The sequence below is a fragment of the Heterodontus francisci genome, chromosome 33 (assembly GCF_036365525.1).
Source record: "Heterodontus francisci isolate sHetFra1 chromosome 33, sHetFra1.hap1, whole genome shotgun sequence".
In the NCBI taxonomy this organism is placed as follows: Eukaryota; Metazoa; Chordata; class Chondrichthyes; order Heterodontiformes; family Heterodontidae; genus Heterodontus; species Heterodontus francisci.
This window is the reverse complement of record NC_090403.1, coordinates 53130542-53143594: the sequence shown is the minus strand read 5'-3', so window position 1 is coordinate 53143594 and position 13053 is coordinate 53130542. Positions and strand designations below refer to the sequence as shown.

Here is a 13053-nt window from a genome sequence, read left to right as displayed (position 1 = left end):
AAATTGGATGCTTATCTAGTTAAGGATGGGATTGAGGCTAAATACAGTGGATGCATTGGAATAAAGGAGCAGGAAGGTTCCTCAGCTCTTGGGATTATGGAAATGTTAAGCAAGGCAATTGGCCAAGGCTACTTATTCTTTGGTCACTTGATTTACATTTGGCGATTAGGGAGAAGCTCTGCTGAATGTTCCCTCAGAAGATTAAATGAGTAGGTTAGAAGGCAGATTATACATGGCCAATGGACTAACTGGTCGTCTTGAGTTCTGGTTTTCCTATATTCATATCAGTTTCTAGAGGAGGATTGGATACTTACTACCAAAGCTGTTGGTTGAGATAAGATTAGGGTTGTAGTATCCTTCCTTACAGACACACTGATAGGCTCCCAGTTGAAACCCTTGTCCTTTGAGTGGAGTACACTGGAATTGAAAGAGACATCAAGTGATTTGTGATTTATCCTTTGATCTCAATGCAGCTGGGGCTAGTTGCAGCAGTTTTGTGTGTCTGTAGTGATTCACATCACCCCCTGTTTGTGAAGCAAATCTTTAAATTTTATGTAAGCATCTATATTTTATTTCTCCCAATTTTCAACTTCCTCTGCCAAAATCCCTGCCTTGCAGAGAGGTAAGGTTCCGAAGGTTGCGCCTCTTCATGTTTGAACTGAGGTGATCAATGCTGACACACTACTTGATCATAATGAGCATGAGGCTCTTAATTTCAGGTTCATGAGTTTGAGCCCCACGTTGGGTGGTTTGTGTTTTACTGGGATTAATTGGATGGCTCTACCAAAGAGCTGGCACAGGCAAAATGGGCCAAACGGCCTATTTCTGTGCTGCATCTTTCTATGATTTCATAATAATGGGTGGGGCCCATCAAAGCTGTAACTGATTCTTTTCATCTTAGCTGTGGCTCAGTTGATACCACTCTCACCTCTGAATCAGCAGATTGTGCCTTCAAGTCTCACTCCAGGGATGTAAGGGCAAAATCTAGACCAACAGACCAGTGCAATACTGAAGGAGTGCTGCACTGTCAGTGGTGCTGTCTTTCACATGAGATGTTAAACCAAGGCCTTGTCTGCCCTCTTGGGTGGACATAAAAGATCCTAAGGTATTATTAATAGAACAGCCGGGGACTTCTCCCTGGGGCCAATATTTGTCCATAAAACAGATTATCTGGTTATTTATCTCATTACTGTTTTGTGGGATCTTGCTATGTGAATTATTTCACTGGTCGAAAAACACTTTGGGACATCCTGCAGTTATGAAGGGCATTATATAAATGCAGTTCTTATCATTATTGTTAATTATGCTAAGTACACATACATTTCCAGTGGGGCTATTGGGTGGCAGTCATAAATGGGAAGATTGGGTAACATTCCCTCCCATGCCCCCATCCCCGCCCCATAACACCAGGGCGCTGAGGCCAGTTGAAGTGATCTTACCACACTCACAGTGGAGGGCCATTAATTCAGTACAACCTGGGGATTTTACCTGGGTCTGTTTCTCTGAATATCTGCACAGGGCAGTTTATTTACTCACTGCACAATCTGAATATGGGCAACCAGAAGACGGTTTCTTACATAAATTTAGACAGATGAGTTAAAGCACATCATTTTCAGCAGACATGACAACCACTGCCCTCAGAAATATCAACTACAATTTTATCTGCAACCCTGGAGGGATCAGATCAGAAAGGTTAATATATAAATATTAAGCAGCTGAGAGTGTCATCCAAGGGTTGATTTCTAGAGTGCTTCAGAAGTTTGCTACCTACAGCAATGAGCTGATAGGTCAACCCACGTGATTCTGCTTTGTAGACAAACTCTCCCTGATGTAGAAATAGTTTGAAAGGTCACATTGTATTTAGAAGAGAGAAAAGCTACTTTCTGTTAATGAACTGATGATTAATTAACCAGGATGGTTTGCCACAAACACAAACACTTGACATTAATCAGTTTGCCAGATGTTGACAAGTCACCACCTTCCAGGCAGTAGAGAGCTGTAAATGCAATTTATTGAGCTTTTCAAACCATTTATATTTAAAATATCTTTTTACAAACTTTAATCTGTTTTGCTTTTTACCCCTTTTCTCAAATTTACTTCCCTTTGCTCTTGAAGGTGTAGATTTCTCGTTGGAGAACCACTCCACTCCCAACATCTGGGACCTCCTTCTCCTCCCCACCCCAGGTGTGGACTCTGTGGCTGTTCATCTGTGGAAGGTGTCACAGCTGAGGCAGTCCTACCCTCACCTGGCAACCATGATCTTTAAAAATTCATTCAGGGGATGTGAGTGTCGCTGGCAAAGCCAGCATTTATTGCCCATCCCTAATTGCCCTTGAGAAGTTGGTGGTGAGTCCCTTTCTTGAACCGCTGCAGTCCATGTGTTGTAGGTACACCCACAGTGCGGTTAGGGAGGGAATTCTAGGATTTTGACCCAGTGACAGTGAAGGAACGGTGATATAGTTCCAAGTCAGGATGGTGTGTGGCTTGAAGGGGAGCTTGCAGGTGGTGATGTTCCCATGCGTCTGCTGCCCTTGTCCTTCTAGGTGGTAGAGGTCGTGGGTTTAGAAGGCGTTGTCAAAGGTACCTTAGCGACTTGCTGCAGTGCATCGTGTAGATGGTACACACTGCTGCCACTGTACACTGCTGGTGCAGGGAGTGAGATGTTTACATGATCTCTGGACAATGATCAAAAGCAGCAACTGTGACAAATTGTTTTTTCTCCTTGGCCCAGGAGTGTTGAGGCAAATTGTAAATGGGCTGGTTGAGGTCAGCTAACATGCCACAGCCGAGGGTGTTGAGCCAGTGAATGTCGGTTTGTATGGGTCAGCACCACACCAATCAGTGCACTTGCCAGCTGAGCCCCTGGGGAGAGAAATCATTTATTTTTAATCAATGTGCACGGAAGATTTTTTTTTGTTGCAAAGTTGGACTTCAAAAAGCTATTAGCACTTAAAGAGATTATAGAAATGCCAGGATAAAAGATGCAGCCATTAGGAAATCAAAGTTAAACATGGAAAATCCTCCTTAAAACCTAAATAGGCCTTAATGCTAACAGAGCAAAATTTCCACTCTATTAAATCGGCTGTAGCTCCGTCCAGGATCAGCCCTCAGTAATAGCTCTCCAGGCAGTGTTGCATTTACACGCCCATCTGCACAGCTCCCTCTCACTTGCTCTGATAGCATAATCAAATCCCAATACAGCTTTCCTAATGTCCGATCATGACTACACGTCAAATCCTTTGCTGCTGCCTCTTCGTCCCTCTCACTAGCCCAAGGGTACGGACATCACTTATTACTGTTCCAACTGCGGTCAGCTCACTCGAGTAGAGACTAGGGAGGGTGACATTGGATGATGCCAGCCAATGGAATCAGGCTCGGTGTGAAAGGGGGGCTCCCAATTTCACTGTAAACACATTTTGCCTAGGGGTCAAATCTTGAACCTTCCTGTACTCTATGACCTTGCACACACCCCATTTCATTTTAAATTTAATAGAGGTGTTTGATAGAGTAAATAAGGAGCAACTGTTTCCACTGGCAGGAGTGTCGGTAACCAGAAGATACAAAATTAAGATAATTGGTAAAAGAACCAGAGGGGAGATGAAGGCAGTTTTCTTTTCACACCGTGAGTTGTTGTGATCTGGAATGCGCTGCCTCACAGGGTGGAGGAAGCAGATTCAATAATAACTTTCAAAAGGGAACGGGATCATTTCTTGAAAATGAATAATGTGAAGGACTATGGGGGAAGAGCAAGGGAGAAGGACTAATTGGACAGTTCTTTCAAAGAGCCGGCATGGGTATGATGGGTTGAATGGCCTCCTTCTGTGCTGTAAGATTCTATGAAGTGGACTGCAATAGTGAAAGAGGCAGGCAAGAAACAATAATACATTTTAAAATTAAATATATAATCAAACACTGCATTATCTGACAGGCAATCACTCTGAAAGCTGATTTGGAAACACAGTTCTTGTCCTTCGTGGATGGAGAAATATTTTCAGAATCACTAAATTATTGTGATAACTGCAATAGCTTAAGATTAGAGGGGTAGTTTTTTTTTTCCCAGCAGAGGTGAGGTTATTATAACCAAGTGAGTCAGCTGCTGAAGGGATTGAACAGAGACTTTACACAAAGCTTTATGAGTCTGCTAGTTTACTGAACTCTTGTCAACATGACATACACCCAGGAAGGAGTGAATACAAAAACTATTTCTAAGTGATGCAGTCGCAGCAAATCACGGCAGCATTGGCAACCGAAGCTTAAAGGGATGTTGTCATGGTTACAAGGCAGTTAACTGTCTCTTATGTGGTGAAAGACTGTGTCTGAATGATCCAGCTTGTGACGCCGATCATGCTGTTGCTAAACATTAATTATGTTTTAAAGTTGGTTTGAAATAAAATCACAAGGTGCTATTTCCAGTTCGTGCTTTACCTGTTTGCAAATTACAGATGCTGATGTTTGGTTTCAAAAGCTGGGAATGTTTTTATTCACACAACACTAATGTCCCCACTCTCATAAACACAATAATTCGGACTCGGCAACCAATTGTGCACAGCAAGCTCCCACAAGCAGCAATGTAATAATGACCAAATAATCAGCTTTCGTGATGTTGATTAAGGGATAAATATTGAGCAGGACACCAGGAAGAACACCTCTGCTCATATTCAGAATAGTGCCATGAGATCTTTTACATCCACCTGAGAAGGCCTCAGTTTAAAATCTCATCTGAAAGTCAGCACCACTGATAGTGCAGAACTCCCTCAGTACTGCACTAGGAATGTCAGCTTGGATTAAATGATTGAGTGAGCTTGAACACATGAATTTCTGACTCAGTCAAGAGTGCTACCAATTAATCCACAGCTGAAACTTATATGAACGAACTCATTAGCGCATTAGAGGGAGAAGTAGATTCAAGAGCAGAGTTAAATGTCCCAAGTTGCTTCATAGGAACATTATCAAACAAAATTTGACACTGAGCCACATACACATATTGGGGTCGATGAGGGTATGTTTTAAAGAGTGTCTTAAGGTGGAAAGAGAAGTAGAGAGGCGGAGAAGTTTAGGGCGGGAATTCCAGAGCTTAGGGCCGAGACAGCTGAAGGCACAGCCACCAATGGTGGAGCCATTAAAATCGGGGATGTGCGAGAGGCCAGAATTGGAGGAGCACAGGGATCTTGGTGGGTTGTGGGGCTGGAGGACTTTACAGAGCTAGGGAGAGGCAAGGACCTGGGGGGATTTCAAAACAAGGTTGAGGATATTAAAATCAAAACATTTCTTGACTGGGAACCAATGTAGGTCTTTGAGCACAGGAGTAATGGATGAACAGGAATTGGTGTAAGTTAGAACATGGGCAGCAGAGTTTTCGATTACCTCAAGGTTACAAAGGAGAGAACATGGGAGGCCGGGCAGGAGAGCATTGGAATAGTCAAGTCTAGAGATAACAAAAGCTGGATGAGGCTTACAGCAGGCAATGAGCTGAGGCAGGGACAGAGTTGGGCAATGTTATCGAGGTGGAACTAGGCGGTCTTAATAATACATCATATATATATTTTAATAATGTTCTAATATATATCAAAACTAGGCCTAGAATGAAATGCAATCAGAGTTTGTGGAACAACTCACTAACAGGAGGCAGGAATAAAACAATAAACACTAACCCCACTGTTAAATGTTCAGCAATGAAGGAACTGACACTTTTTCATTGTATAATTTAGTGAACGTCACTGTCTGCACAAATTCATTTCTAATGATGCCCATATTAAACTGCCTCTCTGCAGTCGGGAAGATTTTAATTGAAAGGCAGGTCTTGATGCCATAATTCTTAATCAGGGAGCGATTAAGAGAAATTAATCACAGCAATATGTCGTAATCAGGTATTTGTTCAACCAGTACTGCAAACAGCAGCAATGAAGATAGAATAGATTGATACACACAGGAGGAGGCCATTGGGCCTGTTGTTCCTGTGCTGGCTCTTTGAAAGAGCTATCCAATTAGTCCCACTCCCCTTGCTCTCTTTCCCCATAGACCTGCAAATATTTCCTCTTCAAGTTTTTATCAAATTCCCTTTTGAAAGTTACGATTTAATCTTCTTCCACCGTCCTTTCAGGCAGTGCGTTTCAATTGTTTGATTCACTAAAATATGTCTGAAGTGCATTGGCCCCTGTGAAATGATCTTTAATAAGGCTCCAGCACATTTTGTTTTTTTCTCCTCCTCTCTTGCAGACTTTCGCTGGACTTCATGGGGCCTGGGCAGCTACAAAGTACCTTGTCTTGGTGTGAGCCTGGTGAGTGAGGTTATTGGATCATGGAGGGTATCAGAGCTGAGCACAACTTCTTCACATTTAGCATTCCAGCAGTAGGCACTAGATAGCTATAAGGAACAAGGCTGAGTAATTCAGCAGCGCAAAGGCCACATCTAGTTCTATTAAGACCTCAGCACAGACTGGGAACCAAAGTCAGAGGCTTCCTCATCAGTATGGTTAGTACTGGCAGGAGATCTAACCACTGTGAAGCTTCTACCCAATTTTCACTTTGCTTCTCATGTTATGTTCAGCAGAATGTTTGGAATCCATGTAATCTGTAGTCATGTTGACAGACTTAAAAAAGAAATGATTTGCATTTATGTAGCACCCTTCACAACCTAGAACCTGCCAAAGCATTTTAAAGCCAGTGAAGAACTTTGAAGTGTGGTCACTGTAGGAATTGTGGCAGCCAGTTTTCACACAGCAAGATCCCACAAACACCAATGTAATAATGACCTGATAATCTGTTTCAGTGATGAATATTGGCCAGGAGACCAGGGAGATCTCCCCTGCTCTTCTTCCAAATAGTGCTGCAGGATCTTTTACCTCCACTTAAGGGGGAAGATGAGGCGTCAGTTTGATGTCTCACCCAAAAGGCAACACCTTCAACAATTCAGCACTCCCTCAGTGCTACACTGAAGTGTCAGCCTGGAGATAAGGTGAGGGTAGCATTGGGCTCACCTGCGATATGACTAATGGTCAGAGAACCTGCTGTTCACTGTCTGTGTTAACACATGAAGAATGACTGCTTGAACAACTTGTTGTTCCAGTGCAGTTTGGTGTTTTCAGGGAGCAGAGAGAGCAAAATAATGGACTGGGGGTTGGGGGAGTGAAGATTCACCTTTTTGAAAAACAAAGATGAAGAAAGCCATTTGGGATTTTACAGAAAAATTAATGGAATTATGGAACACGATCTCCTGAAATACCACTAAAAATCCCAGAAAATAAAAATGGAATAAAAACAGCAAGTGCTGGAAATACACGGCAGCTCTATGGAGAGAGAAACAGAGTTAACGTTTCAGGTCTGTGACCTTTCATCAGAACTGGCAAAGGTTAGAAATGTAGTCGGCTTTGAGCAAGTGAAAAATTGGGAGGAGGAAGAAGAGCAAAAGGGAAGATGTGTGATAGGGCAGAGGGCAGGAGACATTAAATGACAGAAATGTTACGGGACAAAGGCAAAGGGAGTGGTAATAGTTGTCGTAAAAGACAAAGCATTAGCCCAGAGAGAGTGTTAATGGCAGAATAATGAACAACTCTGTCCAAAAACAAAAACTTGAAAACAAGTTTAAGACAGTTAAAAAATAAAATAAAATAAAAAAGGCGGTCATGCTCTGAAATTGTTGAAATTAATGTTGAGCCCAGAAGGCTGTAGAGTGCCTGATTGGAAGATGAGATGCTGTTCCTCGAGCTTGAGTTGAGGTTCACTGGAACACTGCAGCAGGCCAAGGACAGATATGTTGGCATGGGAGCAGGGTGGTGAATTAAAATGGCAAGCAACCGGAAGCTGGGAAAAGAAACCACATCTATCGCCATCAATGACCTATGACCTGAAACGTTAACGTTGTTTCTCTCTCCACACATGCTGCCAGACCTGCTGAGTATTTCCAGCATTTTAGATTAGATTAGATTTAGATTAGATTAGAGATACAGCACTGAAACAGGCCCTTCGGCCCATCGAGTCTGTGCCGACCATCTACCACCCATTTATACTAATCCTACACTAATCCCATATTCCTACCAAACATCCCCACCTGTCCCTATATTTCCTTACCACCTACCTATTCTGTTTTCATTTCAGATTTCCAGCATCTGCAGTATTTTACTTTTGTATTAAACACTTTACAGTGTTTGTTTGGAGATTGAATTCTCAATTAGTGAGAGTGAATCTGGTTTCACATTGAATATGTCTGAATACTATCTAATCCCTACCAGAAACAGCAAAAATTGCATTTATATAGCACCTTTAACAGTAAAACATCCCTTCAAGGGTGTGTTATCAGACTAAGAAATTGAGCCAAAGAAGGAGCTATTGGACAGCTGGCCAAAAAGGTAGGTTGTAAGAAGTGTTTTAGTGAAAGAGAGTGAGGTAGAGGGGTCAAAAGGTTTAGGGAGAGAATTTCAGAGCTTTAAGGATAGGCAGCTGAAGGTATGGCCACCAATGGTGGGGGGAAGGAAGTTGGGGATGAGACTGAAATTGACCAGTAAGTAGTATTTGTTTCTGATTACAAAGATTCTCTCTCTGAATAGGAATGGTCAATTGTCAACTTTTTAAAAAATCAGCCAATTCCTCTCTTCGCCCTCTTAAATGGAATATAAACCAACCCTCATACTTCTTCTTGTTATGGCCAGGTGGTGAGATGTGGGTGGTTCCCACAGTTCAACTCCCCACCTGACCACAGAAAGTGTGTTTTGTTTTTAGGGTTTAACCCCTTGGTGTTTTATTTGTCAAATAAACAGACAGAAACAGGTTTTCTTGTAGGTTTAAAGAACAGAAAATCAATTGTTTATTGATCAATACACCTTTTCACAAAGTTGTCACAACCGCATCCACTCACGCATTCACTCGCGCACACACACAAGAGACAGATAGAGAGGGAGGAAAGGAAAAATAATTTTCAATGGTGGCGGGGATGGGGGGAGGTTTTGATAAACCTGTTGAATTCTCTTTGAAATCAAGTTCTCAATGAGTGCAGGCCTGAGATGATTGTAGATTTCTCTCTTGATTGAAAGTTTAGTTAAGGACAGTGGATCACTTCTAGTTCACTGCTGTCTAGTGTAGATGTAGGATTCTACAGCAGGGCACGTGTCTGCTGGCTTGTGGAAAACAAGCTGCTGGATGTTGCTTTCTCTCTTTCTCTCTGGAGTCTCTCTCTTTCTAGGCTTTTTTTTAAGGTAAAGCAGTGTCACCTCCTGATAGGAGACACTATGGTCTCTTTCCCATGGTGATTGCACATTGGCCCTGGACGTGGCTACGTCACACCTTCTTTGTTTCGGAAGAAGACATTCAATTCTGGAATGTTTTAGGATGGGTGTAGGACGGATTCAGTTGACACCTCTTAGCTTTGAAGATTTGTCCTTTGTCCTTGTTGGACAGTTTGATGACACAAAGGCCAAGCTTTTCTCTTTGCTGGCCATTTTGGATGCATTGTTCACTTTTTAAAATGGAAGTTCACTTTGTAAAAGACAAGGTCAGTTTTTATAACTCTTCAGGATTTGTTCATGATTGTTGTATCATTGTACTTCTTGTAAAGCTCTACATTCAACTTAGTTTAGAGTTCATTGTAATCCAAGAGTACAGTGCAATGTTTTTCTATGCTAAAGGCACTATCTTACTGCAATTTGCTCTTGAAAGAAAAAGTGAACAAAATTAAGGTTTTAAATAATTTACTAAATTCTGTCTTGCAGAATCCCAATCTCTGCAGTCTGGAATTAAGCAGGCAATTATTTGATACATTGCTACATAGTAATTGTTAAGGGAACATCTCTAAATTAAATACTCACTGATGCAGTAGTGTTTTATTATTGTAAACCATCACTAATATTCAAAGTGTTAGGCTAAGTGTGAACATTAATTTAAAAATTTACCCTGCGATTCTCCAGTTCAAAGGCAATAATTCTGCATTCTTCGCATTTCTACATGCTAAATGGGACTGGCTTGGAATTCATTCCATCCTTTGCAAAAGCATTGCAGTTGCAGGATTCTCCACTTCCTATTGCTGGACTGGAATGATTGGTTTTATGTAGCATAGTTCAAAGATTCAGTGTTTTCCTGTTTTCTAATACTAGCAAAAAAACATTGTACAAGAATGAGTTAGAAAACCTAATTAATACCTTATGCTAAAATTAATGAATGGAATCAAACTTGTGGCACTTGTTTTCAATAATGCACAATCTTACTGATCCTTCTGAACTTTGTGCATATGTATTCACTATAAATGGGGAATAGTTTCGCCATAACAGGAATGTTAGGCAGTCTTTGCATAGAAAGTGCATTGGAACTTTGAATTATTTTTGCTATAAAGGGAGTTTCGCTGCATTTGAGTTTCTCTGTGTTGTGTTATTGCCTTTAAGAGTGATGTCCCTTTAAGATCTTAGTATGTTAATGAGCCAAGTACCAGGACGCAGTCATGTGACTCAGAGCCAGAATCACTCTGTAAATGTAACACCAAGAGGCAGGTCTTGTAAATAGAGAGCTCTGCACTATATAATAGTTTAACTGTTTAATAAACCTGTTTAAGATCTGCAATCAACTGAACTCCACACATCTCATTTAGGTTGCATCAGACAAATTAAAAGGTTTCTCATTATACTGTGGTGAGAAGACAAAATCCAGGATTGAAGACCACAGGTAAACAGCTTTAAAAGCTACCTACAGCTAAAAGAGAGAAAGTTAAAAGAAACACTGGCCCAGTGTAAAGAAAAAAATTCACCTCAAGCTGTAGAAGACAGAGCTGAACAACAGGCTGCAAATCAACCACTGTGAGTGGGTGAGTCAGTATGCCTTCGGTACAGTGTGCCTATCCGAGTTCAAACTGTTCCAACAGAGAATGCAATTATGCTTTACAGACAAATGATGGTCGTACCAGAAAAACAGGCTGTAAAAATAATGATAGCAATTGGAATTGAGGGGTTAGACAGAATCAATACCTCAGGCATATCTGAAGAGGACCAGAAAGATCCCACAAAGATATGAAAAGTGCTGGAAGATCAGCTCTGATTGAGAGTGAATTTTAGAACTTACCACCTGGAATTGATGTTCTACAGGCAACAGCCACAGGAATCAATAGACCAGTTCACTAATAGATTCTATAGCAAGGGCAACGAGTGTGATTTTTCAGAAGTTGAACTGTCAGACTGAATAATGGAACCGATGATTGTATCAACACCCATTGAAGTCTTTCAGAAGGACCTCTTAGGGAAAAAGAAAGGTCAGAGCATTGATGCACTGCTGGAAGACGGCAGGAAATATGAAGCCATTGTATCTGGACAACAGCGCCTGCAAGCACTAGTTGCAGCCAACAGTATTATTGGCACCATAACCAGGTCAAAAAGAACAAGCAAGCTGTGTGGTAAGTGCGGTCTGTCCCACACACAGCGAAATTGTCCTGCATTTCGAGACCTGTGCAAAGCGTGCGGTGCAAAAGGAGACTGGGCCCGCCTATGTAAGAAATATGGCTCGAAAGACGCGGCCAGAAGCTGCAGCAGCACACAAGCCAACAGAAGACAGGCGCAGCAACACAGCAACGGCAGTAAGGAAAGCGCCAGAGACCCATGTAAACGCAAGTCGATACACAGGGTCTACAGCAAAGCAGACCTGAGACAAGACTCAGACAGAAGACGAACAGGCATTCCACATTGTGAACCTGACACATCACGTTGATGAAGTTCAACAACTGGAAGCTTTCGCCACTATTAACATCATGTGCCCAAATAAAGTTGACAAGCATACACTCAAGGTCAAGATTGACACCAGTGCGAGTGCAAATATCCTACCAGTCCGAATCCTGGAAGATATGGACTGAAGCCACGGGAAATCACTGATAAAACCAACAACTGCATAAAATGGGTCACCCATCTCTTGCAGTGACACATTAACAATGCAATGCAGACATGGCAAGTCAGCATGGAATCATTTTATCTAGTAGACACGAGTGGACCAGCTGTGGCAGGACTACCAGCGTGTAAGGACCTCAGCATCATAACTATTCACGAGAGCATTGCCAAGGGGAAATCTCCAAGGACCAGAAGCTGCTTGCAGACTCTGACCAATATCAAATGCTGCAGTGTGGAAATCCAGCAACAGTACAACTATGCTGCGCCTTCACTTCTGTTCTCTAGAGAACTGCCAGCACCACAACGAGCCAGAACAAATAGGTACCTCCATGAGACCAAGTACCCTTCCCCCAATAAGTCCTCGACCTTGAGCCCCAAGCCTTCAGACACGGAGGCTGAGGAGAGGTGAAGGACTCTCAATGTCCTGAGGAGGCAGAGGAGGAATGAGTTGAAACATTGTCTGTTGGATCTTTAAGATGAGATGCCGATGCTTTCCAAGAATGACAAGGCCTCAAGGGTGGTCACCTTGAGAAAAGCACTAGAGTATATTAACAGGCTGAAGGCAGAGCAACAGAAACTGAATGCAGAGAGGGAGAAACTTCAGAAATAACAGCAACAGCTGAGACGCGAATTCCCCAAGCAAGAGTTGTCAAATCACCGAGACGATTTATGGTCTTTTGAGCCTCTATATTTGTGAATTTCACAATCTGTATCCATGTGTAAATAATTTTGATGTTATCTAATGTTATATGTTTTTACTTTTAGCATACAAGACTTATCTTTGGAAAGAAGAGGGATGTTGTGTGATTACCTTTAAGAGTGATGTCCCTTTAAGATCTGAGTATGCTAATGAGCCAAATGTCAAGCCATAGTCATGTGACTCAGAGCCAGAGTGTAACTGTAACACCAAGAGACAAGTCCTGTAAATAGATAGCTCTGCACTGTATAATAGTTCAGCTGTTTAATAAACCTGTTTGAGATCTTCAATCAAAGCATATAATTTGACTAGGTGCCACATAAAACATTATTGCGCAAAGTAGGAGCTCATGGTGTAGATGGATAGAAGATTGGCTGGCTGGTAGAAAACAGACAGTATGCATAAATGGGTCCTTTTCTGATTGGCAGGATGTGAGGAGTGGAGTCCTGCATGGATATATGCTGGGGCCTCAATTTAATTTAATTTAATTTAATTTAATTTTTGCAA

At 41.9% G+C, this 13053-nt stretch overlaps 1 protein-coding gene across 1 annotated transcript in view; it reads right to left on the bottom strand.

Annotated features, from left to right (window-relative positions):
• The window catches only part of gpr179 (G protein-coupled receptor 179), an 82627-nt gene that overhangs the window by 40764 nt on the left and 28810 nt on the right, over positions 1-13053 (bottom strand). The window contains exon 3 of the mRNA XM_068013070.1: positions 315-417. Coding sequence (XP_067869171.1) covers positions 315-417 — 103 coding nt within the window. The remainder of the gene's footprint in view (positions 1-314; positions 418-13053) is intronic.